Raw genomic sequence first — 27066 nt, 5'->3', positions numbered from 1 at the left:
TAGCATGTTGACCCCTCCGAATAGTTTGCACCCAACCGAAAGTTAATATTGATCCCAAATCGCGCAGATATGGTATTACTTCGATTACCCGATGCGCGTCGTTGTCATCTCCGACCATCACCTTAAAACAAACGGACTTCTATTAGTACTCCAAACATCTTAAACTCAAACACACCCAATCACCACATTCGAGGATCACCTAGACCTTCACTATCTAGGCTAACCTAAGCTCAATACCAAAATGTCGCGACCCGAATTTCTAAACAATTAAAAAAATGAATATTTGAAATATAAATATCTCAAACATCACTTGGTTCAATTGTCTAAAACCGGGCTATGCCGGGGGTGGATACAACACAAATCAAAACCTAAAACCCACATCATAAACAATCTTAACCACAAATTCAATCTCTAAAAATTCTCTTTATTACTTTATACAAGTCTATCTTCCATAAAAAAACATCAATATAATATTCTAAGAATAACAGGTCCTCAACATCGTATTCTCATGTCATACTAAAATGTAAACTACGTTATTACATCCTTCCAATAAGAATCAGACCTAAAAGAAAACTAACGGACTGCTCCAGGCAAGAATCCAAATCAAACGCCGCGGTTCCACTGCCTTCCACCTATGTTCCCAAGAACACACCCACGTTGCCAAAACAAAGCAAACATGGGTCAGCAAATTGAATTTGCTGGTATGAGTAGACTAAATAGATATAAACATTTCAAGCTTTACTTATCCAACTAACACTTTAAATCTATCATAACCTAAACATTCTCAGCTTGGAAGACAGGTAGTTCCGTCATCTCAACCGGCATAGTTTCTTCCCAAGCAAAACTTCCATTTTATTAACTCATTCTAATAACTCCTTTTAATATCTAAATAATTGAATTGCACTTACCGATGTCCGCCATCGATAAGGGTAGGACGGTCTCTCAAGACAAAATGTTATTAAGTTCTACCCTCCTATAAAAGAAAGTTAGAACTTCTATATAACCTTTGTAGATATTATATTAGGCATTCAAAAGTAAACCCAACACACTCGCACAATCAACTTAATTTCTCTTATTAATTAATCAATTACTTTTCTTATACACATATTTCACAACCTATGTACCTTAGGTCATTCGCCACATTCAAGGAATACCCAACCCTACATTCCGTACACTCAAAGAATACAACTAACTAACCAAGGCGAATACCTTAGTTCCTCTCTAGGGTAGTCCAAACAATCCGGTCATTCATGGCACATTCAATGAATACCCATATATAACGCTTAACGGGCCATTTATGGCACATTCAATAAATGCCCACCTAACCCATGACATCAGCGGTCATAAAGCTAAAATCCAAAACTTGAGGTGGAGAGTTCTAAAAGAGTCGCGGTAAATTTGTTTATCGTTATTAATTATAGAGATGTCTAAGTGTCATAACGTTGCATATCACAAACCGAAATATCACATAGCGGTTAATACACATACACACGATATATATAAAGGTCTTAGCCTAAATCAAAGCGGGCTAATAGTCCTAGACTTATCCTAATAGACCGAATCATAATTTAGGGAAAAGTCAACTTTTGGATCAAGTTGGTCAAAGTCAACCACGGTCAAAGGTTTGGTAGTCGTGATCAAAGGTCAAAGGTCAACAATGAGTCAAACAGTCTAAACTTATCTAACTCCAAAACCCAAAAGCCCAAAGTGATCAAACCGGTGTGGTCCGCCCAACTCAAATGAAACCCAACCAAAGCATCGGGGAGTAATGGCCAATCCTTTTCTTCTCCGGTGGCTTCAACCCAAATTTCCGGCCACCCAAAAGCCTTCACACACCACCCAAAACTAACCAACCGAAATTGGTTGGGATGTAAAACCCCAAAACTTTAATTCCTCAAGAAACCCCAAATTCTTAGTTTTGAAATCGCTTTCCAATCACGGATCCGACCGCCATTAACATATGTTCAAAGCTTCAACCCCCACAAACTACCAACATTCAAACCTACCTCAACAACCAACACAAAAACAACCAAATCCCGGTTTGAATTTCATTCTTGGAAGGCGTGCGGGTGTCTTTGCCATTAACGTCTCAGGATGAGCCGACAAGTCAATCGCGCGACCACGAACAAATTGCCGTCAATACCAATCAAAGAAACGCGATAGATACTTATCTAGTTCCACTTACGGTAATCATAAACAAATTATGTATTCGTTTTATTTCAAAGGATTGGGGCAGATTTTTCTGTCGACAATCTCGAACCAACGATCACGATGGTTAAACCATATAAAATTTATCATGTGAACACATTAGGTATTCTCCAATTCCTCTACATAGATCTGAGGAGGAGTAAACACGAAACTTAACATGAGCAAGAAAGCGTAAAACCGATAGCAAGATAACTTTGTTGGTAAACCCAAAACATCTTCAGAAGAGTAAGAAATTTCATGTTTAAATGAATTGAGGTATTCTCTACTCACCTTTAGCGCGCTCCGACTATCAACCAGCTACCAGAAAAACTTCCTTTTCTGCTGTCAGTAAAACTTCCCTTTTTTTTTTTCTCAAAAACTCTACGAGAGAAAACTCTCCGAAAAACAAGGACAACACTTATCCATTTACCTACGGGCTTTTATCCGTATCTGATAGTTATCTATATTTAGTTTAACCTATTATTATTATTATTATTATTATTATTATTATTATTATTATTAGGAAAAATAATATAAGAAAACACGGGGTGTTATAATATACACACCTTAAAAGGATCTCGTCCCGAGATTCAAGGTAGAGTGTAGATTAACCAAACAAACAGTACGTCAACCAATAAAAAGAGACATACGTGTATACGCAAGTATACACACCTTAAAAGGAATACACATATACAATATCATATAGATAGGCATACTAATATTCAACTCACATACTTTGAAAGTGTGTCTATATACGTATTGAACCCAAAAATACGGGTTTACGCTAGCATATGCAACTTAAAAGAATAAACGTAATTAGTTTCTTCAATTGTCAACACTTAAGTAAACTCATTATTTCTCAATTTATCAAAACTCATATTCTTCGAGTTAAATCATACTAAGAAGGCAAGGTAGTTCCTCTCACACCGAGGCAATCAGTTCCTCTCTTAGTATTTCCCAACTAGTCCAAGCGTTCCACCTTTAATATACATTTAATAATTTCATTTCCCAACAATCTTCCCAGTCAAATCTTTTCACTTAAAAAAACTCACAAATTCCCTCCACCATCTTGTAAAAAAAAAAAAATTTAACCTTTCTCTCAGGGTCTCACAAACACCACATGTTCGAAAAACGTATAGTCTGATTCATATCATCAACGACCTATACTATGTCCACTATCACATAGGATCAAACACCTACAATGTGATGCATACACACTGGCTCACACACCAACGATATGCAAGTATACACTGGTTCGCACACCAACGATGCATACTAACTCTCTACCATCACATAGGATCAAACACCAACAATGTGTGGTATGCACACTGGATCACACTCCAACGGTGTACATGTATACACTGGATCAACTCCAACGATGCATCTGAGAGAGATGTTATGTATATTGGATCACACACCAACGATATACATAACTTGGACAATATATAAAACTTTCAAATCCAACCTTTATCAAAAAGGGTTTTCTTATTCCTTGGGTAAATTCCAAATTACTCAAATATGAAATTTTAAAATAACAATTTCTTCTTTAGCCAATACTTATTTAAAATAGAAAACTCCGTTAGGAAAACAACACTATAACATTTGAACAATTTCAATTATAAATTTCATAAGAGCTAACAATTAAAACAACCAACATTTTATTTTTATAATCATACGATAAATTCTTACATGCTAAGTACCAATAAAGGAAACTAGCAAACAACAAATTCAAACATACCTAACATTAACCGGTCAGGTTCTTAGCATAGTGTCCCGGTGGTCCACATTTTATAACACTTGCCTACTAGTTCATTGGGTTTAGAACATCTTGAATAGTATGTCCAACCTCCCCCTAGTTCAAACAATTACCATCAAATCTCTTTAGCTGAAGCACTCGCCCTTATTCACATGCTTATTGGTTTGCCTATTATATGGGTGATCTTCGACTTTTTCTCGCCCTTGGCGTGGCTGAGTAGAAATAAGGTGTAAGTGGCTTGTTTTGGGGCATTCTCTTTAATCTTCTCATCTCGGTTATTATCCAATTGTTCATATCTTAATGCCAAATCTAACACGCGATCGAAAAGTTTTCGAATCAAAGGGTATCAAATAACTCGATAGATATGGCTCTAGTCCACGGATGAACTTCTGGTTCTTCTTTACTTGGGTATCCACTAGATAAGGAGCATACCTCGATAGTTCATTGAACTTAGTCACGTGACTCAGAATGCTTTTCCCTCCTTGGGTCAGATGAAAGAATTCCTCAGTTAATTGCTCCTTAACAGCATTAGGAACAAACCTTCCCTCAAATCTTACCTGGAAATCCTTCCAAGTCATAGTTTCCACATCCACATTATCCTTGATAGACCTCCACCAAAATAAAGCTGACCCCTCCAACTGGTGAGAAGCCAATTCTTGCTTCTGCACCTCAGTGAGTTGCATCTTAGCAAACACGGACTCACACATAGTAACCCATTTCTCAGCATCAATGGTCCCTTTCTCTCCCTTGAACTTCTGGCCTCCTAAAGTAACAAAATCCTTGTTTCTCCTAACAAAAGGATCTCCTAGATTAGCATGTTGACCCTCCGAATAGTTTGCACCAACCGAAAGTTAATATTGATCCCAAATCGCCAGATATGGTATTACTTCCAAGATTACCCGATGCGTCGTTGTCATCTCCAGCCATCACCTTAAAACAAAACGGACTTCTATTAGTACTCCAAACATCTTAAACTCAAACACACCCAATCACCACATTCCGAGGATCACCTAGACCTTCACTATCTAGGCTAACCTAAGCTCGATACCAAAATGTCACAGCCCAATTTCTAAACAATTAAAAAAATGAATATTTGAAATATAAATATCTCAAACATCACTTGGTTCAATTGTCTAAAAACCCAGGCTATGACGGGGTGGATACAACACAAATCAAAACCTAAAACCCACATCATAAACAATCTTAACCACAAATTCAATCTCTAAAATTCTCTTTATTACTTTATACAAGTCTATCTTCCATAAAAAAACATCAATATAATATTCTAAGAATAACAGGTCCTCAACATCGTATTCTCATGTCATACTAAAATGTAAACTACGTTATTACATCCTTCCAATAAGAATCAGACCTAAAAGAAAACTAACGGACTGCTCCAGGCAAGAATCCAAATCAAACGCCGGCGGTTCCATTTGCCTTCCACCTATGTTCCCAAGAACACACCCACGTTGCCAAAACAAAGCAAACATGGGTTGACAAATTGAATTTTTTGGTATGAGTAGAACTAAATAGATATAAACATTTCAAACTTTACTTATCCAACTAACACTTTAAATCTATCATAACCTAAACATTCTCACTTGGAAGGCGGTGTAGTTCCGTCATCTCAACCGGCATAGTTTCTTCCCAAGCAAAACTTCCATTTTATTAACTTCCATTTTATTAACTCATTCTAATAACTCCTTTTAATATCTAAATAATTGAATTGCACTTACCGATGTCCGCCACTGTATAAGGGTAGGACCGCGTCCCTGCACAAAATGTTATTAAGTTCTACCCTCCTGCAAAAGAAAGTTAGAACTTCTATATAACCTTTGTAGATATTATATTAGGCATTCAAAAGTAAACCTAACACACTCGCACAATCAACTTAATTTCTCTTATTAATTAATCAATTACTTTTCTTATACACATATTTCACAACCTATGTACCTTAGGTCATTCCCGCCACATTCAAGGAATACCCAACCCTACATTCCCGTACACTCAAAGAATACAACTAACCCGCAAGGCGAATACCTTAGTTCCTCTCTAGGGTAGTCCAAACAATCTGGTCATTCATGGCACATTCAATGAATACCCGGGTCATTCATGGCACATTCAATGAATACCCATATATAACGCTAACGGGCCATTTATGGCACATTCAATAAATGCCCACCTAACCTATGACATCAACAGTCATAAAGCTAAAATCCAAAACTTGAGGCGTGGAGAGTTCTAAAAGAGTGCGGTAAATTTGTTTATGCGTTATTAATTATAGAGATGTCTAAGTGTCATAATGTTGCATATCACAAAACTGAAATATCACATAGCAGTTAATACACATACACACGTATATATAAAGGTCTTAGCCTAAATCAAACAGGCTAATAGTCCTAGACTTATCCTAATAGACCGAATCATAATTTAGGAAAAAGTCAACTTTTGGATCAATTGGTCAAAGTCAACCCTGGTCAAAGGTTTGACTGGTTAGCAGTCAACCGGTCAAAGGTCAACAGCAGTCAAACAGTCTAAACTTATCTAACTCCAAAAACCCAAAAGCCCAAAGTCAAAAATAATAACTTAATCCCACATAATAACCTAAGCCCCAAAATAACTTAAGCCCACAAAACTTAAGCCCACAAAAATTTAAGAAACCGGCCCAAAGTGATCAAACTGGTGTGGTCCGGCCCAACTCAAATGAAACCCAACCAAAGCATCAGGAGTAATGGCCGATCCCCTTCTTCTTCTCCAGCGCTTCAACCCAAATTTCCGGCCACCCAAAAGCCTTAACACACCACCCAAAACTAACCAACCGAAATTGGTTAGGATGTAAAACCCCAAAACTTTAATTCCTCAAGAAACCCCAAATTCTTAGTTTTTGAAATCGCTTTCCAATCACAGATCCGACCGCCATTAACATATGTTCAAAGCTTCAACCCCCCACAAACTACCAACATTCAAACCTACCTCAACAACCAACACAAAACAACCAAATCCCGGTTTGAATTTCATTCTTCGGAAGGCGCCCGGGGTGTCGCCATTAACGCCTGTCGGATAGAGCTTCGACGGTCAATCGCACGACGACACCAACTTAATTGCCGTCAATACCAATCACAGAAACGATAGATACTTATCTAGTTCCACTTACGGTAATCATAAACAAATTATGTATTACGTTTTATTTCAAAGGATTGGGGCAGATTTTTCATTCGACAATGTCTACAATCTCGAACCAACGATCCGCGATGGTTAAACCATATAAAATTTATCATGTGAACACAATAGGTATTCTCCAATTCCTCTACATAGATCTGAGGGAGTAAACACGTAAACTTAACATGAGCGAAGAAAGGTAAAACCGATAGCGAAGATAACTTTGTTGGTAAACCCAAAACATCTTTGTAAGAGTAAGAAATTTCATGTTTAAATGAATTGAGGTATTCTCTACTCACCTTTAGCTCGGAGACTATCAACCGACTACCGGAAAAACTTCCTTTTCAACACAAAAACTTCCCTTTTTTTTTTTCTCAAAAACTCTACGAGAGAAAACTCTCCGAAAAACAAGGACAACACTTATCCATTTACCTACGGGCTTTTATCCGTATCTGATAGTTATCTATATTTAGTTTAACCTATTATTATTATTATTATTATTATTATTATTATTATGAAAAATAATATAATAAAACACGGGGTGTTATAAAACCTCTAACAGGAGTTGCGAGGTGTGGAAGAAAGGAATACCTGATTGCGTCCTTGCTTCGCTTATGAATAACGTCTTGTTTACGCGTGTTCAGTGTATATAACAAGTTAGAACACTGAAAAACTTGAAAAATCAAAGTTCGAATCAAACCTGTGGAAATCCGGCAAAATTAAGCTCAGAGCGTGGATGCGCTCACTTTGGGGCGAGGTGGGTGCTTTCGATTGTAAGTTCAAGTTACGGTGTTTGGAAGCGGGTCGCTTCGAACTTTCCAATAACTTGAATGAAGTGCTTCCTGAAGCGAAGTCAAGGGCTCCGTTTTTTTTTTTTTTTTTTGTCCGACGAAGTTCAATGCTGAAAAAGACAACCACAGCTTAGAATCGAACAAGGGTGGGTGGGTGAAATGGGACTTTAAGAAAATGAGTTATACTATGAAAACAATGCGAAAGTGAAACTAAGATGGCAGCGGCGCCATTTGATAAAGAATAAAAGATAATTTACCTACGAAATGAAAGATGAAACTCAAAACGTAAGTAAACTAAAACTTAATACGAGTCTAGATTTATCAAAGATTTCTACTCTCAATCCTATGAGATATAGTGGAGTAGATGATTCGTTCCACTCCTAGTCCTTCCGTATGCTGTGTTTTCTAGTCTAATTACTCTACTCTAAGTCTAATGAGATAATTACAAAATGATAACTAGACTACGATGCAACTACCCACAAGATGCAACTAGTCGACTATTTAAACAACTATGGGAATACTACGTTGATTCTATGATAAGGAGTTAGAGGGGGATTGATTCCACCTTAGCTCAACTTAATCCACTAACGATGAATCGTCGTAATCCGAATTGAACTGCTTCGCAGAACAATCTGGTTACTCCTAATCCCTAATTACACATGATATTTCTACCAATTCATAACTAGCATGTGAACGATTACACCCATTCTCATGGTGAACTAATCATTTCTAGAGTGGAAAGGAAATTACGACGACTCTACGATAATCGGAATCAAGCTTTCATCAAGGCTTCTTAACCCCCTCTAATGGAGGTTTAGCCGAGAATCATCACGCTATCATTCCCAATGGAATTCGAACAAGACATGATATAAAGATTGAAACTTTGCTTATTTAAACTCAATTGGAAACTACTCATGCAAAAATCTATTCAATTTAATAAAGACAAATAATTGAATCTAAGAATTGAACTAAATAAGTAAATGGAAAATGAAACTAGATTACCAAGAACAATATTTTATTAATCTAATGAATAATAAAACAATGATTCAAATACTAAATTAATAATCTACTTGTTCTAAAGTAATTAATTAAACATGAAACTAGATCTAAAACAAGATATGAAAAACTAATTAATTAACTAATTGAAATTCTCAAACTAAGTTCTAAAACTAATTAATGGAGGCTAACTAATTTAGGTCTAACTATCTACGTAATAAGGGAATTTAGATCTAAACAATTGTAAATGACAAGAATCGAAATTGACAAATAGCTATTTTATTTATCAAACTAATTAAGAACAATGATTCTAAGAGTTTAATCTAAAACAAGAATTGAATTGAAGCTAAACTAAATTAAAAACAATTAAATCTAGATCTAGAATTATCTATATTTTTAGGTCTAATTAGCTACCATTAACAAAGAGCTAAGCTTTGGTTTTTATATGTTCAGATCCAAAAATCGTGCATGGGCTTGGATCCATGTTTTGGGCCAGAGAATCAGGCCCAAAACCCAATTCTTTCAGTCCAAAAAGGCCTCTTCAACTGTAGTTGGCTTCAACAGACTTTTCGTCCACTTCTGCTCCTCTAATTGGATCAAGGCTTAGACCATTGGAAAGCTCTTTCCGAGCCGGTTGTTTTGATGTAAGGTAGGCCCAATTCCGAGGTCTGAGTCCAAAGATATGGTCTTCGGAGTTACGTTGACTTTTGTGACTATTTCGCCGCGTGGACTTTGACTTTTCATCTTTTGACCAGGCTTTACAGAGGCTTTGTCTTCTTGAAGATTGGCATTTAATCACAGAACTCCTTAGAAACCGACCTTTGCTCCTTTATCTCGCTAAAGTGGCACATTTCTGCACATAATGGACTTTGAAGCCTGAAATGCATAAAAACACGTAATCAGTATTAACTCTTACTTATTATTCACATAATTGGTCTAAAAGTACGATTTTTTAGGGGTTAAAACTACAGTTTTAGGCTCTTATCACAAACCAAGTAGCGCAATCTTAGAGCTCAATCAACACCACAATCACGAAGACATTAACTTTGTAACAGCAGAGTAATGGTGAATCATCAAGATAGCACACAATGTGGATCTACACTTCATAACGGCCTGGAGCAAATAAGAAAAGTCAGCTCAAATATCTATAAGTAGAGAAAGATGAACTACGTAAGGCTTGATTCAAGTTTACTCCAAGAAACTTGATACCGCGTAGGCAACTCTTATCCCAAGAAGAGTGCAGCCATTCCCTACCACACAGATCATCAGGTCGTTGTCTAGTAAACACAACATCTACAGAAGTCGAGAGAAAGAAGAAGACAATACTGGTGGCTGGCTTGGTTTGGGCTAAGGGGAAAAACAAAAAAGAGTTGATTTTGATTTGCCACATGGCTAATTCGTAGTCCTTGATTTTAAACCCATCTTAGGGTCAGTAACTTGAGTGAAACTAAGTGTCACGTATATGTCTCTTGAGGGGTAATTTTGGTATTAAGTGAAATACCAACAGAACTTGGATGGATGTCAGACGGAACGGGAGAAAATCGTGATGTTTACAAATGTGGGGTGTTTATTCAAAAGTGGTGACAAAAGTGGAGGGTTTTGGACAAATTTCCCCCAAATTTAACGAGACCAAATTATACAATAACGTTAAGTCTCTATTATATATTAAAATAAGTTGAATTAGATATAGGGATTGGTACTTGTCTCCACATCCAAACTAGTTTATAAATCCATAACAACAAATTACGAAGAGAAGCATCTTTGTAACCCTATCTTTTCCTTATTGAGGTCAAGTTGATCGAAGTGTCGTTTATGTAGGGCGCATCCAACAAAGTCAACTAATTAAGCAACACTATTTACTTGTAGTCTTTCTCAATCAATGCTTAACACTATACCAAAAATAAAAAAATCCCAACAACTCCAAGTTCATGTATTTCATGTAGACAACAACAACAATTTCAGTGTCCCATACAGGAATTATTAGCTTTATTCAACTCAATCCAAAAGCACATTCTCAAGTGATACAAATATTATTCTATCGCCTCGCAACCATGCATGAAACTTTTGTAATCTACATTTGCATTTATTTTTCTTAATGTCTCAACATTTCAACTGAGTCGGTCACAAATATACAATTGGGCACATCCATAGGTTCAGTTGATTAATTACTTCAATTAGAAAGGGGAATATTAGTTTTAAAAAATGGATAATTTGCTTTCGAGTGATCTACGGGTCAACTAAATATTATCATAGTATGTATAATTGCAACGACTTTGTATAAATAAAATAACTATAAACCACTCAATAATGAGATGAGACAATCTGTCCATTCCAAACTAAGATAGCACGCGGGCTGGTTGGTGTCAGCATACCCCTAAATTCTCTCATATGACGAACTGTCGATAGAGTTTATGTATTCCTTTTACTAAGAGCTTAAATTATGTGTTTATTTTGGCAATAACATCAAAAGAAGGGGATGTTCCCTTAGATCAAAATAAGCTTACAGACCCTTTTGAGTGAGATCATACACCAAAGATAGTGCACCAAATCAATGTTCTTAGGTCTTCTTTTCCATAAGAAAGCATATATTATATATACAGAGAAAAAGAGCAGTGCTCATAATTAGAAATACATTCAGGATGACATACACGGGCGGATGTAGGATTCTCCACCAAGGGGGCTACAGGAACTAATACATACTGCTATTTTTTTAAAGATTTTTTTGGAGTATAAATTATGAATAGTTACCACTATAAAATTGTTTTTTGAGCAAAGTCAGGAGGGGCTACAGCCCAAGTCAGCCAACTCATAGATCCGCCCATACATACACCAAAGAATTCTACTATCTGACCTGTTGAAGTCACTTCACAAATACATATAAACCAAATAATTGTATCAAGACTGATACAGAAAGGCTTTGCACCTGCAATGTACATTTGGGATGAACTTCTTTTTCATCACCAATGGGGATGTTCAAAACACTTTAGTATAAATTTACAAAATTTTCTCTGAAAAACCTTTACCAATGGGAATGTGTAAAATGACTTTTAACTTAAAAATGTTTAATGAATATTTAAAAATAAATATAGTTTTACACATTAAACTTTATTAGTTCTACCCACTATTTCAAAAAATGGGACTCCACAAGTGCTGCATTCTCATTGTTTTAAATCATTTATTTTTTGCACATTTTGCAAAAAAAATGCCATTGGTACATTGGACATGTTCTTTTACCCGCTAGATGACCAGACGTCCAGACCCATTGTGTAAATTTCTTTAAGAAACACATGTGGGCTGTGTAAATTTAGACAACCCTTTGGTGATGCTCAAATGGTAATGATAGTCAATCACTACTACATGGATAAAGAAAACTCTGATGACTCCTTAAAGCCATTCGTAGAAATAATCTTCTACAGAGATCTTGTACTCCCTCCGATTCCTAATTTGTAATATTGATTGTTGATAACTTGATATATCATGGTCAGGTAACCAAAGTCTTACGTAACATTGAGATTGTTCGTACTTCATAGTACACACAGTACACTCTTACATAGGTCGTTTCTTTGGTCCACCAGCTACTTTAGTTGATAGATTATTCATAGAGATAGTACGATATCCTTGCTTCCAACTTCCAAGATCCCAGGAAAGGAAATACTTGCTTGAATTTGAATGGCTTATTGCCAAAAGAAAAGATATTTGTTACCAAGTTGGAAGCACTCGAGTCCAGGTTAATCGTGCTGACACATATTAGGTATCCATGTATAAACTAAAAAGATATATGTTACCAAGTTGGAATATTATACTTCAGTGAATAGAGTAGCAACAGCTTGATCATTTGACTTTTGTACCTATAAATATGGCGGGAGGCAACAAGACTACTTTCACAGAGTGATGGAGAATTCAGTAATGGAAGATCCAGTTGAGAAAAATGACACAGACAGAGAAGTGGAAGGAGTCGAAACAACATTACCAGAGCGCACTCTGAAAGAGAGACAGGTCTCATGGGCCAAGCTCGGGCGTGTAGACTCCCTTAACATGGAGGCTGGTATAGTTTCTAATGCCGGGCATAGCCACAACTCCACGGTATATATGAATTTCACTTGCATGCTCTTCCTCTATTCCATTTTATCTTCACTAGTGATGTGATTAGAAGTGGTAACTCTCATTAAACTGTTCTATTATGTGGATCAGGTTGACTGGAAAACCACGCTGTTTTTGGCCTTCCAGAGCGTTGGTGTGATATATGGTGATATAGGAACATCTCCGCTTTATGTGTTCTCAAGCACTTTCCCTGACAAGATTCACAACAAGGATGACATTCTAGGTGTCCTGTCTCTCATTATATATACACTAATGCTTTCACCCATGATGAAATATGTCTGTATTGTCTTACGTGCCAACGACAATGGTAATGGTGAGTAACTTATCACACCCCTAGAACTTCAGTTCTGATTTTCTTTTAGTTTCATTAATTCAGCTGCTGATCATCAAAATTCATGGAGTCTCTCTGTTACAAGTGCAGATGATTATGAATTAATTCTTTAATGGCCCTGGATCTCATAAAATTATGTAATCGATCACTTGATCCTCATTGGAACTTTATGTTCATCTAAAGCATTCAACCTCCGTTTCGGCCCCCTCTTGCTCTATGAGCCTTCTACATGCATGCCTTCTTTTAGTTCTTTGCAGCTTTAGTCTACAGTACAGATTATCTGTTCTGCCATCAGTTCTTGCCAGGAAACTTGCTGTACTCCATTTGAATCACAAAAAGCATAGCGAGGAAATGAAAAAATATCGTCATATTAGACCATAGACCTATAAGCAACCTATTTCCCTTCCTTACCACATTTTTACTGGACTCTTCGTGATCTGTTTTATAAGTTTTGATCAGGCTGCCTCCTATTTGTTTGATCAACCAGTGTCCAAAAATACTTGTTTGAAAACCAAAATAGGGGTAAATCACTCGATATAACAGCATTAACATTGGAAACATAATATTCATTTTTTTTGTTTGACATCTAATATTGTTGTAGGTGGAACATTTGCACTCTACTCCTTGATATGTCGCTATGCGAAGGTAAGCTTGATTCCTAATCACCAAGCAGAAGACAGGGAACTATCCAATTATAGACTAGATACACCATCAAACCAGTTAAGGAGAGCCCAAAAAATAAAAGAAAAGCTGGAGAAAAGTAAAGTGGCTCAAGTAATGCTCTTGCTTGTCACGATTCTAGGCTGTTCCATGGTGATTGGAGACGGAATTTTGACTCCATCTATCTCGGGTAAGTTGTATAGACTACCAGCTATTTTCATCCAATCCAAATGCTTATAGTCCGAATTTGACCAGTTTATATCTTTGCCGTGCAGTGCTTTCTGCAGTGAGTGGTATCAAGCAGTCAGCAAAGGCCCTCGATCAAAGTACTTGTACTCTGAAACCTGCAGCATCTACTCATTATCAAGCACTAACTATATCAACTTATACTGTCTTATATATATGAATGCAATGTAACTTTGCAACTAATGAAACTTGACTGAACCATTTCTCCAACTTTTTTCTTCTCAGATGCTGTTGTTGGCATCTCGGTGGTAATCTTGATCCTTCTCTTTTCTGCCGAACAGTTTGGGACTGATAAAGTTGGCTATTCATTTGCCCCAATCATCATCTTGTGGTTTTCCTTTATAGCCGGCATTGGCCTCTACAACATATTCAAGTATGATATTGGTATCTTGCGCGCTTTTAATCCAAAATACATAGTAGACTATTTTCAGCGAAATCATAAGCACGCATGGGTATCTCTTGGTGGAGTCGTACTGTGTATTACAGGTAAGCAATACGGTTTAGAAAGTTTGCATCTGGCTCGCTCATTCTTTATTTACTTATTATCTATACATTTGTCCTTAGATCTACTTCAGTAATTATAAGTAAACTGCATCAGGAACGGAAGCAATGTTTGCTGATCTTGGACACTTCTCTGTCCGATCAATTCAAGTAAGTAAAGCGTGCTGTCTCTATGGATTTTCAGAAACTCGCTGATTTAGCTACTGAGAAGTTTTGTACTCTGTTCTGGGGCAAAGTTTTCAATCTTTTTCACTTGGTAACTTTGAGCAGTAACATTTTTCCAGCAAGACTCCAAAGAATGACTTCTATACTATAATTTTACAGATTAGTTTCTCCTGCATTGTATTTCCATCATTGATTTGTGCCTATTCGGGGCAAGCTGCGTACCTAACTAAGTTTCCAGATCATGTTGCTGATACATTCTATAAGTCAATTCCAGGTCAGTTATGCCTGCTATATGAATGACCTGTGCAAGTAGCAGTATCAATCTACTTACGTACTTGAAGCAGTCCAGAGGTTTTCCTTACTAATGATTCCACTTATCTGCAGGTCCATTGTACTGGCCAACATTTGTTGTGGCTGTTGGTGCTTCCATTATCGCCAGCCAAGCTATGATATCTGGAGCATTTGCAATCATATCCCAGTCTCTAAGTCTAGGTTGTTTCCCAAGGGTTAAGGTAGTTCACACATCAGCCAAGTATGAAGGACAAGTATATATCCCTGAGCTAAACTACATGATCATGACTGCCTCAGTTATAGTCACAATTGCCTTCCGGACCACTGTACAGATCGGGAATGCATATGGTGAGCTTATTATTTTTGCTAGACTTACAAATATATCCTTGCCTATATGACACGGTCTTAGACACATAAATGGACAAAGAATTTCAGATTCGAGGAGCTTGTAGAGCTAACAGGCAGAGGCAGCTGTTACATTACAAGATAAATACACTGCTGACCTAAAAATCCCCATATATCTGCACTTAGGGGTCTAATTGTTATGGCATTCTGCACTCTTTTATATTGGACCAAGTATAGTGTCAAACTGTCAATATCACATCATGACGTAGTATCAGATAATAACAATAGTGTTAATATTAATAAGAATAATATTCATAAATAAAATGCAAAGTAGCCATTACTTAAAATATTTACCTCTGAAGTTTAATATTTCAAAGACAAGAAAATAATTGAGTAGAGACCATTTTAACTAAAAGTTGTATATCATTTAACTAAATAACTTATACAAACTAAGAGATACGGAGGATAGAACACAACTGGTAGCACTATTGGAGAGAGACATGCATCCTATAGTTAAATGGTAATTAATGAGCTCAGTTCTTACAGGTGAAAAGCGATCTGATCGCAGATCACACATTCTAATCCTACAAACTCTAAACCAATTGGGCACCTGCATTAAAACGAAATTCACCATTAAGCAGTCCAACTTTCTTTCAAAGAGACATCTAAAGGACATACCTATGTCTATTTTGTCCAGGCATTGCAGTGGTAGCAGTAATGTTTATCACAACAAATTTGGTGACTCTGATTATGCTTGTTATATGGAAGACAAGCATTTGGTGGATAGCAATGTTCTATCTGGTGTTTGGCAGTATGGAAGCTGTATATCTATCTTCAGTCCTATCTAAATTCGTACAAGGTGGCTATCTTCCAATAGCGTTTTCACTTGTCCTGATGACAATAATGGGTCTTTGGCACTATGTTCACAAAGAAAGATACATGTTTGAGCTTAGGAATAAGGTTTCTAGCGATTTCATGAGAGATTTGGCCATGAATCCCAACATAAATAGGGTTCCAGGAATTGGTCTTTTGTACTCTGAGCTCGTACAAGGCATTCCACCAATATTTCCACACTTCATCTCCAACATCCCATCAATCCATTCTGTTCTCGTCTTTGTTTCAATAAAATCTGTTCCAATCAGTAAAGTGGCAATGGAGGAGCGTTATCTTTTCCGACAAGTTGAACCAAGAGACTACCGGATGTTCAGATGCGTTGTACGGTACGGATATAATGATGCCATGGAAGGACCTGAGGAGTTTGAGCACCAGCTAGTAGAACACTTGAAAGAATTTATCCGTCATGAACATTACGTCCTTGAAGGTGCTCCCACTGAAACAACTACTGCTCAACAGCTCGAGGCAGGGAGCATCATGCATTCTGGTCTATTAAAAGATGGAAAAATACGTGGAGCAGCATCATCCACAGTGCACACTGAGTTGTCCTGCCTGCAAGAAAATAATAGTCCCGGCGTGTCTTCTGGATCCATCCATCTTGCTCCTACAAGTCGGTCAGCAAACTCTTCCGGCTGTATAAACAGTCGATCCATCCAAGGTGCTGAAGATGAGATACAGTTCATCCAAAAAGCAAAGGATTATGGGGTGGTATATCTTTTGGGAGAAACAGAAGTGGCTGCAGAACAGAACTCCTCTTTGGTTAAGAAGATCGTGGTTAACTATATGTACTATTTTTTAAGGAGAAACTTCAGGCAAGGAGAAAAAATAATGTCTATTCCAAGAAGCAGACTTCTACGGGTTGGTATGCTGTACGAGGTATGAGGAAATTGATCATGTTGAAGTTTCCAGAAGTATGGTACTATAACCTAAGAGCCAGAATCCATTCAGTTTCCAAGCCAAAGGTGAAATTTGATGTCTGATGAGCTGTGGGTAATAAACATTTATGTAATGGCCGGTAAAGAAAAAAAGAAGCAGTGTCTCCAACACGTATACGAAATTATAAGCAAAAAAAATGAGTGAAAAACACGCACATGCATAAGAACTAAGATATTATAAGCAGAAAGAGTAACAGGCATTCTACTTCTTTTCAGTTGAAGCAGTCTAAAATATTGCACCAGGGCATTAGTAAAAAAGAAATATTGTATAATGTTATGTACGACATACTTGTATGCAACTGTCTTGTGTTATTATGTTATTATAGGACGATTAGTATGTTATTATGTATGTTAGGCTTGAAGCCTGTCGGTATAAAGTCTTTGTGTTCCTCCTTTTAATGATCTAACTCTTAGGGAGGCTTGTAAGGTTTAACCTTTTGCAATAATAACAGGTGGGGGTCTGCCTTAACCCCAGCTTAATCTTAAAAAAATAAAAAACTGTCTTGTGTAAAGTGAGATTGGTAGCACCTTGGATTCCACAATTCAAGAAAATTCTAACACATGTCCTGATTGCTTCCCTACACAAGGGACACTTTGGAGACGAATGATGTTCAACTGAAAGAGCACATCTCTGACAAGAAGCAAAATGTCCACAAGGAACAAATGCAGATATCCTCTTTCTCATGAGACAAATCACACACAACTGTCCATTAGGAATATCCTCAGTTGCATCCTCCTTGTCACGAACTTGAGTACTATCGTCCTACATTCTTGCAAGTCTTGCCTTCGCTGCATCCATTGTTTCCATTCGCCTCCAGTACTTAAATAACACATACCCCAATGAACCAACTGAGACTGTTCCCAAAACAATACAGCTCCAGAATAACAAATTCGACCTAGAGGTAAGCTGTGCCACCATTTGATCCTGGGTCATGCCAGTTAAAAAATAAGGGAGCTCCTTGCAGGGTTTGATTTGAGTGTTCCCATCTTCTTGTGAACTGCAAATAATTCCAACGGCACCAATCTCCTTCCCAAGTGGAAGTATCTTCTCTTCATCGAGCAGACCAACGGGGTAAGGGCAACCAAAAAGAGCCTGGATTAATGTGTAGGGAGTATTAACAGGCTGAAGGTGTTGGTGAGCTGTAGTAGCCGGTAAAGAACCCTCACCCTCCTCTAAATCAACTCCAACAGCAGACTCAGCAGCACCAACGAGTAGAAAAGGAACAGTTCATAATGAAGTAGCCTTTAGTCGATAGAAAGACTGGGTTTTTTTTACCAACAACGGCCAACAATGAGTCCGCTCCACTCGTCCTGGGTTCTCTGAAGCACCAGTAACGTGAGACACAAGAACATTGATTAAAGATTTGGATTGGACGAAACCACGGACTACGACAAGAGGGTTGTCCTCCTCCTTGGCATCTTGATCATGGTCAAGGAGGGAACGGAGATCGGATATGGGGACAGACTTGGCATTGGAGGACAATATGCCTGAATGGCAAAGTAAACCAGAAGTAGGCCTGCTGCGGCACCATTAGTATCTATGGCCAGGCGGGTTATAAAACTAATATTGTCTGCAGACATTATTATTATTTCAAAACTCAGAATAAATATAGGAAGAAGAATTGCTACTTGCTGAGTGAACGGTCACATAGGATTTTGGGTTTTTGAAATTTTTGTTGTTGGAATACCGGTGGTATGGATACAAGATATAACTTTTGAAGATGGCGTTTTAGGTCCAACATGAAAACAGGTCCACTCCAATGATCCACCCCTAGTATACCCGAATTAGGATTCAAAGACTCAAAGAGGAGGGTACCCTCACAATAAAGGCACTCTTCTCGGCAAAACTTTGATAGTCACTACTGGGAGGAGATCATCTTGCGTTGTTGTTGCAATGTAGTGGACTGGTTTCATGCGTAGTAATGTGATACGATCAGATTGTTAAACAGAATTGTGTACTTGGTGAAGTGTTTGGATTAGTTCATTTCTTCACTCAATAGTTTGCATCACGTCTATTTTATTTAGTTCCATCGAAATAACTACGTTTAATCCAGATTACATAACAGACTATTTTCAGCGTAAGCATGCAAGGGTGATGGATATCTCTTCGTGGTGTCGTACTGTGTCCTACAGGTGACCGATACCATTTCGAAAGTTGCATTTGATTCTTTTATTTTTAGTTTTGTTTTCCATAAAACTATTTGAGTAACTATAAGCAAAATGCATCACGAACAAAAGCAATGCTCCCTGATCTTAACCACTTCTCTGTTCGATCAATTCAAATAAAGCGTACAATTTTACTAATCTAGCTCCTCTCCTCAGAAGTTTACTGCTTTCTTCAGGAACCAAGTATTCAAACTTTGTTTTACTTCTTCACAACTTCGAGCAGTAACATTTTTGTAGCAAGACCAAACAGTGATTGCCAGACTACAGATTTTCAGATTAGTTTCTCCAGAATCACATTTCCGCAACTGATTTGAGACTATTTGGAACAAGTTGCGTACCTTACAAAGTTCCCAGAGTCATGTTGCTGATACTTCCTACAAGTCAAGTCCAGGTCAGTTATGCCTGATATGTGAATGACCTGTTTAAAAAAGAACATCAATTTTCCCATGGCACTTGACGCAGGCACCAAGCGTTTCCTCTGCTAATGACTACCGATCAGCAGATCCACTCTACTGGCCAACATTGTTGTGGCTGTTGCTGCTTTTCATTATTGCCAGCCAAGCTATGATATCTAAAGCATTTGCAATCATATCCCAGTCTCCATTTAAGCTAGGCTGTTTCCCAAAGGTTAAGGTGGTGCACACTTCAGCCAAGTCTGACGGAGAACTGGAGAAGTATACATTCCTAAGCCTCTGTTATCAAAGTTGCCTTCCAGACCACTAACAGATCGGCAATGCAAAAGGCGGGCTCACTGCTACACATATAAAGCGCTACCTATATGACACGGTCTTAAATACAGAGTTGGGCAACAAAAAAACTCCAGAGGCTTGGAAGCCTCATATAGCTAAGAGCCAGAGGCAGCAGTTACATTACAAGATATAGACACTACCGATGTAAAATACGAATATATTAGCATTTAACGGTCTCAATGATGTGGTATTCTGCACTGTTACAACAAAAACAGCAACAACAACAACAACAACAACAGTAACAATAATAAATACAATGTAGCAACTAACACAAGTACCTCTGAAGTGGGAAATTTTGAAGACAAGAAAAAGCTTAGAACGGAGACCATTTTGACTAGAAGTAATATACCGATATACTTGATAACTTATATGCAACAAGCTGTGTCCAAAGACATGAGGAGACTAAACCACATCTGGTATCAGTTTCTGTATTAGAAGACATTTATCCTATAGCTGTATGGAAACTAATGCAGGTCACACGTTCAAATCCCACAACTCTAAACCGACGGGGCTTAACTTTTTTTTGAAAAAATATGAGAGAATTGGCTGTGAATCCCAACATAAACAAACTCGAGGAATTGGTCTTTACACTCCGAACTTGTGCAAGGCATTCAATCAATATTTCCACGCTTCATCTCCAATATCACATTCATCCACTTGTGCATGTCATTGTTTCATCTGTTCCAATCAGTAAAGTGGGGATGGAGGAGTGTTATCTTTTCTGACAGGTTGAACCAAGAGACAACGCGATGATCTGATGTGTTGGACAGTATGGATATAGAGATGCCATGGAAGGACCTAAGGAGTTTGAGCACCGCTAAATCCTTAAAAGGCGGGGCCACTGATAAGCCACTGCTCAACAGCTCGAGGCAGGGAGCATTGTGCACGTGCATTCTGGTCTGTTAAAAACAGAAGGAAAAATACGTGGAGCGGCATCATCCACCATGCACACTGAGTCGTCCATGCAACAAAATAATAGACCTGGCATATCATCTGGATCCATCCATCCGCTCTCACAAATCAATCAACATATTATTCTGGCTGAATCAATGCATTCTGGTCTGTTAAAAACAGAAGGAAAAATACATGGAGCGGCATCATCCACCATGGACACTGAGTCGTCCATGCAACAAAATAATAGACCTGGTGTATCATCTGGATCCATCCATCTGCTCTCACAAATCAATCAACATATTATTCTGGCTGAATCAATAGCCGGTCAATCGGCTGAAGATACGACACAGTTCCTCCAAAAAGCAAAGGATTACAGGGTGGTTCTTTTGAAGAAACAGAAGTGGATGCAGAACAGGAGTCCTCGTTGGTCAAGAAGATTGCGGTTAACGCTATGTACAGTTTCTTAAGGAACAACTTCTCGCAAGGAAAAATAATGGGTATTCCAAGTGGCAGGCTTCAACGTTTAGTATCTTGTACGAGATACAAGGTGAAATTAGATATGTCTGATGGACTGCGTATAATAAGATATGTCTGATGAACTGCATGGAATAAGATAGGTAATGAACTTATGTACTATAACCTAAGAGCCAGAATGCATTCACTTTCGTATCCAAAGGAGCAATCAGACATGTATCATGACCTGTGTGTAATAACATATGCAATGGTCTCCTAAAGAATTGGGAAAAAAAAATGCAAAGTCTACAACATGTGTAAGAAATTGTAAGCAAACGAAAATTTTTGGCATGTCTGATGAGTTGGTGTAGTAAAAATATGTACTGTACACCTTAAGATTTAAAAAAACAAATAAAAAAAATTACAAGTGAAAACACACACATGCGTAAGAACAAAGGAATTCGAGCACAAACAGGCACTATATATATTTCCAGTTAAAAGAGTCTAAGATATTGCATTAAGGTATTACTGAAACAATACAATTGTATATTGTTATGTACGAACGAACTTGGAAATACTTGGTCGCATTCATCAACTCACACTCAATAAGATCATATCAAAATGCACAACCATAAAAGGACATTGTGTAGACTCTTGTACCAGAAAAAGTAAAATGAAGAACATATATCTCACCAATAGGAACCTTTATGCGTTGTGTTGCCTCCAATGGGATCTGAAGCACAATTTACTTAGTTTGACTACACGACGATTCATCAATTCAAGAATTATAAATTCTAACAGAAGTCCTGATTGCTTGCCTGCACAAGGGACACTTTGGAGATGAATCACGTTCAACTGAAAGGGCGCATCTTTGACAACAAGCCAAATGTCCACACGGAACAAAAGCAGATCTCCTCCTCCTCATGAGACAAATCACACACAACTGTCCATCAGGAATATCCTCAGTCCCGTCATCGTCCTGAACTTGGGTACTATCATCAGTTTCATCAATCTCAACACTCCTTGCTTGCAGGTCTTGCCTTCGCTGCCTCCACTCCTTCCAACGTCTCCAGTTCTTGAAAGAGGAATAACCTAGTATAGCAAGCGAGGCCGATCCAAAAATGATTGTGCACCAGAATAGAATACTTGATTTAAAAGTAAGGTGTTGGACCATATCATCCTTTGACTTTTCAGTTAAAAAGTAGGGTAGGTCCTTGAAGGCTTTTATTTGCGGGTTTCCTTCTTGCAAAGAGCAAACTCCAATGGCAGTAATCTCTTTACCAAGGGGAAGAATCTTTTCTTCATCAAGTACCCCGACAGGATAGGGATGACCGAAAATAGCCTGGAGAAATGTTAAGGGAGTAACACTAACGGGCTCTAAATGACTGTAAACCGTTGTAAGGGGTAACGGCTGATCAGATCCCTCCAAGTTGACGGAAACATACTCAGGATGTGGCCACAGACTAGTTCCAACGAGAACGAAAGGAACAGACCTCAACGAAGTCTGCTTCGGGGTTCTCAAGGATTTCCTTCTTCCAATAAAGGGGAGTCTCTTAAAGTCGGAAGTGATTCCAGCGAGTATACTCCAGTCATCATATACGTAAGAGAGGGTTCTCTGGAGTGCCACGCCCGTCTCACCAGAAGCATCGTGAGAAATAACATTGGGCCTCAATGTCTGCCAGCTCCCATTGAGGAAAGACTTGGCTTGCACAAAACCGCGGACAACAACGAGATTTTCACTGGTATTATCAAGTAGGGAACGGAGGTCGGAAATGGGAACGGACTTGGCATGGGTGATTTTATGGAGGGCAGTGGAAGAGGAGACGTAATTATAATAGGCTTGAACGGCAATGTAACCGATGGCAATGCCGGCAAAGGCACCATCATTAGATAAGCCCAAACGGGCAAGAACACTTAAGGCTGTGTCGCTTAATGACATCTTTGAATTAAGTAAATTGAACTAGTAATAATTAATTAATCAAAACGATAAAAGTAATTGGGAATTCGGTACTTACTACTCAGAGAGTGTAATCATCAAGAATTGAGCTGGGAACTCGTAACGAGTTAGAACACACCTACCTCGAATGATGTCAATAATATATGGCCCTATTTTAATTTGGGCTACTATTTGGGCTCAAGGCCCATATCTCTGATCGAATATTGACAAGATCTCTACACCTTTCTTTTTCTTCTTTCCAATCGCCGAGTCAAGTTGAACAGATCTCATTGGATGGACCAGATAAAAAAAAAATCCAAAATCATTGTAATAATGTACAAGTGTATCCGTAGCCAAGCCCATCATAATGTGGAGATCGATTAAGATATACAATTCTCTCGACTCTTGAAACAATGCAAGAGGTAATCAAGATTCCTATACTTATTCTGGATTGATATCGATTTAATTGCCCCAAAACACAACAGTACATCAATAGATATAGGCGAATAATAATTAGTCCTTCTCAGTGGATTGTAATGCATGCACGAACCTCCACATAGTTATTGCTATATAAACACCTGATCGCATTATGTGGGTTATCTCACAGCGGATGAAACTCTTTGGTATAGAATGAGTGACATAGCTTTAGACCTCCCTCAAAGGCTCCCAATCACATCCTGCAGAGTTCGTCTTTGAAATCGATCTCTATGTATTGGGAGCCTGCGAGGCTGGTAAAAAGCTTAGTTACTTTTTAATTAGTTCTCGATCATATTTTGATTGCACTGAGGTACGTCTTTTCTCTAGCTCCTTCTCCTTCAAAAGCCTTCAATTCTAATAGCTTCTTGGAGGCTACAGGTTAATAAGTTTGAGTGGATATGAAGAGCCCAGTACGGTGTCCCCTCATTATTATTTGTGTAAGGCTTGAGGTATACGTACATACATATAGCTTGTATGACTTTTTATGTAATTCGCATTGATCCAGTAACTGAGATTGGTCAAGAACCAAGTAAAAATGATTTGAGCTTAAAACTGACCGAAAGATCGATGAGTTTTAGGACGGACAGTTCTGTCAGACTCATATACCTAGTGGCGATGATGTCCTTTATGCTTGTTGAAATTGAGATATTACGAATGGCGACAAACCCTCATTGATTTCCTAAGCCAGTATAGATTTTTTTTTTCTGCTCAAGTATAGACGACACTCATACTAAGAATGGTAATGAGACAAGCTAGCAGGAAACCCACAAATATTCAGACGTCAAACTAAGATATGTACATCGACGAGGTTTAATTTGTCCTTGGCATTATATTAAGGTCAAATAGAAACGTGGTTATTAAGTGTTAAATTTTTGTATATATATGCTGAGAAAATCCAAGCTTTATAGTATAGTAAGAGAATTTTTTGTAGTTTAAGTCAACAATGGGATTGAGAACTCCGTCATTGTTAGTGAATAGTGAGGAAGGGAGGACTGGGAAAGGTGTCATACTAACGTGTTTATACCTTGTGACTCACGTCTAATTATTTTGCATCTTTCCATAATTCTAATTTTTAAGCTCTTTTCCAACATCGACCACAACCCTATACTGGGTCTTGTAAACGAATGGGGCATCACAATGCCTTATTCCATCTTAGACAATCTTCGTAACTTGATGTAACTGATACCTTTATTCTTTTGAAATACAATTACCCTTAAGCGAAACAAGACCACGATATACTAGCTTCAATTCATTGGAATGATCGATCAGTAACTCTATACATTCTTGTTAGGCGTTCTTGTTATCTTGTACATAACGAATGTCACGTTGTTTGTCTCATTTGAGTTGGAAAACAAGTTGTTCCTTTGCCAGAATCTTGATCAGTACTCATCAGCTCTATCACCTTAGAGAAATACTTGGTGAACCTCAAAAGTCAAAATGACCCACAGTGTGTATCATTCAGTTGTTTGGACAATCGACAAGTCAACTACTCTACGGATACTCGATCAATTTATAAGACTCTTGTTATCACACCAGACCATCAGGCTCACCTGATGATCATAGAGTTAAGACTTGACTTTGATTTAGCAATGCTGGTCGGTCTTCAATTCGTTACTATCATGTCATGGAACTTTTCATTACCAGAAAAGAGTACGTTGAATTGGCAAATTTTTATAGACCTTATAATCTAAACCACCCACGCACTAGGAGTACCACAGAGCACAATGCCAAAAGAAAAGCTCACAAGCTGCTACTTAGATGCATCTTAATTAGATTAATATTCATTTAATTACATGGTCTTCTTGTAACTGATGTAGTTGTACAACAAGATTCAGTTGCTGTATGATGGGTTTTATGATTTTTGGATGGCCGGGTGAGATTTCAAAATGGAATGATTTTGGACATGATGATCAATCTTCATTACCGTGAGACCATATATTTAAAAGTTGGATGTCGACCATGATAGTATGAAACACTTAAATACTTAATAACCTGATTTCAAATCAACCATAAGGAGGTAATATGGCAAGTTGCAAGGAAGCTCGTAAGGGTAGGTGAGCTGTCCTCTCTATTTGCCCTTTAATTAACAATTGATGCATGGGAGGAATATATGGAGGAGCATAAGAAGAAGGTGTACTGAAAGTTACTAACAGCTGACTCATCCCTTCACGCGGTAATGCTTATGATTCTCATTTTCTCAGTAGCTTTTGGACATCCACGAGTATGTGATATCCTCATATTCCAAATGTATGCTGAGTAGTACTATATAAATGGACGAACCTTTTGTGTTTTTCTTCCCTTTCCTTCTTCTCTTTTAATTTTAGCGTTAAGGATAATAGAAGAAAAAACAAGTGATCCAAGTGTTTATCTTAAAGAAAGCAAAACAGGACGATGTACTTAGAGAATCTGTTTTCTATGAACTCTCTCCCTCATGGGCTATTCTCAATATAATCTATTAAATGATATAAGCCATTGAGGGCGGGGGTTCAAAGAATATTGGTTCTCTCTCTCAGGGTATGTACGTCTACATGTTTAGACTTTATAGCATCACCAATGGCAATTGGAAAACTCAGCAACACTGGCTGCTGTATGCGCTATCGAATTATTAATTAAGGACACTGATCAACTGTGGCACATACTGTTAAATAAAGTGGTCGCATACTTTGGTTGAAAACTAAGAATTGAATCCCCCCTCCTTCGGTTTATTGCATGTCTCTTCCTTTTCGTTCTGTGGTACATATATTTCCTAACCAACTTTTTGGTTTGTTTTGTTTAACTTACAGGCTCTCGCAAATTTTCTATTCAGCAAAGGGGGTCTCCTTCTCGAGGCATGAACTATTCATATTATACGTGTACCAGCAATTAAATGTTTTTACAGCTCTCCCATAAAAGGACTGCTCTGGAACATTCAAACCTTCGGTACTGTTTCTACCGACATGTAACAATTTTGTTATGAATGGTGTAAAATGTCCAAAATCCTCATCATAGACTCTTAATATATATTGGTTTTCAAAACCTGATTTATACAACATA

General features: G+C 37.8%; 2 protein-coding genes and 1 pseudogene across 5 annotated transcripts; 1 reads left to right on the top strand and 2 right to left on the bottom strand.

Annotated features, from left to right (window-relative positions):
- The first annotated feature begins 12503 nt into the window (after nucleotides 1–12503).
- On the top strand, nucleotides 12504–17686 carry HAK5 (high affinity K+ transporter 5). Its single transcript, XM_086559237.1, has 9 exons — nucleotides 12504–12972; nucleotides 13081–13303; nucleotides 13923–14171; nucleotides 14257–14307; nucleotides 14453–14713; nucleotides 14826–14878; nucleotides 15053–15167; nucleotides 15278–15532; nucleotides 16227–17686. Exons 1-9 carry the CDS (start codon nucleotides 12781–12783, stop codon nucleotides 17303–17305), a joined length of 2478 nt encoding a protein of 825 aa, XP_086415363.1. The 5' UTR covers nucleotides 12504–12780; the 3' UTR covers nucleotides 17306–17686.
- On the bottom strand, nucleotides 16701–18574 carry LOC147496236 (E3 ubiquitin-protein ligase SPL2 pseudogene; annotated as a pseudogene). Its single transcript, XR_015194570.1, has one exon. The product of XR_015194570.1 is annotated as an E3 ubiquitin-protein ligase SPL2 pseudogene (transcript).
- On the bottom strand, nucleotides 18098–23722 carry LOC147496235 (E3 ubiquitin-protein ligase SPL2-like). 3 transcript variants are annotated; one of them, XM_086559239.1, is made up of 2 exons: nucleotides 22314–23722; nucleotides 18098–20298 (listed from the first exon to the last, which is right to left on the bottom strand). In XM_086559239.1, exon 1 carries the CDS (start codon nucleotides 23557–23559, stop codon nucleotides 22399–22401), a length of 1161 nt encoding a protein of 386 aa, XP_086415365.1. In that variant the 5' UTR covers nucleotides 23560–23722; the 3' UTR covers nucleotides 18098–20298; nucleotides 22314–22398. The 3 variants fall into 3 exon arrangements, with proteins under 3 accessions (XP_086415365.1, XP_086415364.1, XP_086415366.1); XM_086559238.1 differs by lacking the exon at nucleotides 18098–20298 and adding an exon at nucleotides 20417–21766; XM_086559240.1 differs by lacking the exon at nucleotides 18098–20298 and adding an exon at nucleotides 20417–21442.
- Nucleotides 23723–27066: the final 3344 nt, after the last annotated feature.

Source organism: Coptis chinensis, chromosome 5 (assembly GCF_015680905.1).
Source record: "Coptis chinensis isolate HL-2020 chromosome 5, ASM1568090v1, whole genome shotgun sequence".
Taxonomy (NCBI): Eukaryota; Viridiplantae; Streptophyta; class Magnoliopsida; order Ranunculales; family Ranunculaceae; genus Coptis; species Coptis chinensis.
The sequence above is the reverse complement of the archived record's forward strand: the minus strand, read 5'-3'. Positions and strand labels throughout refer to the sequence as shown.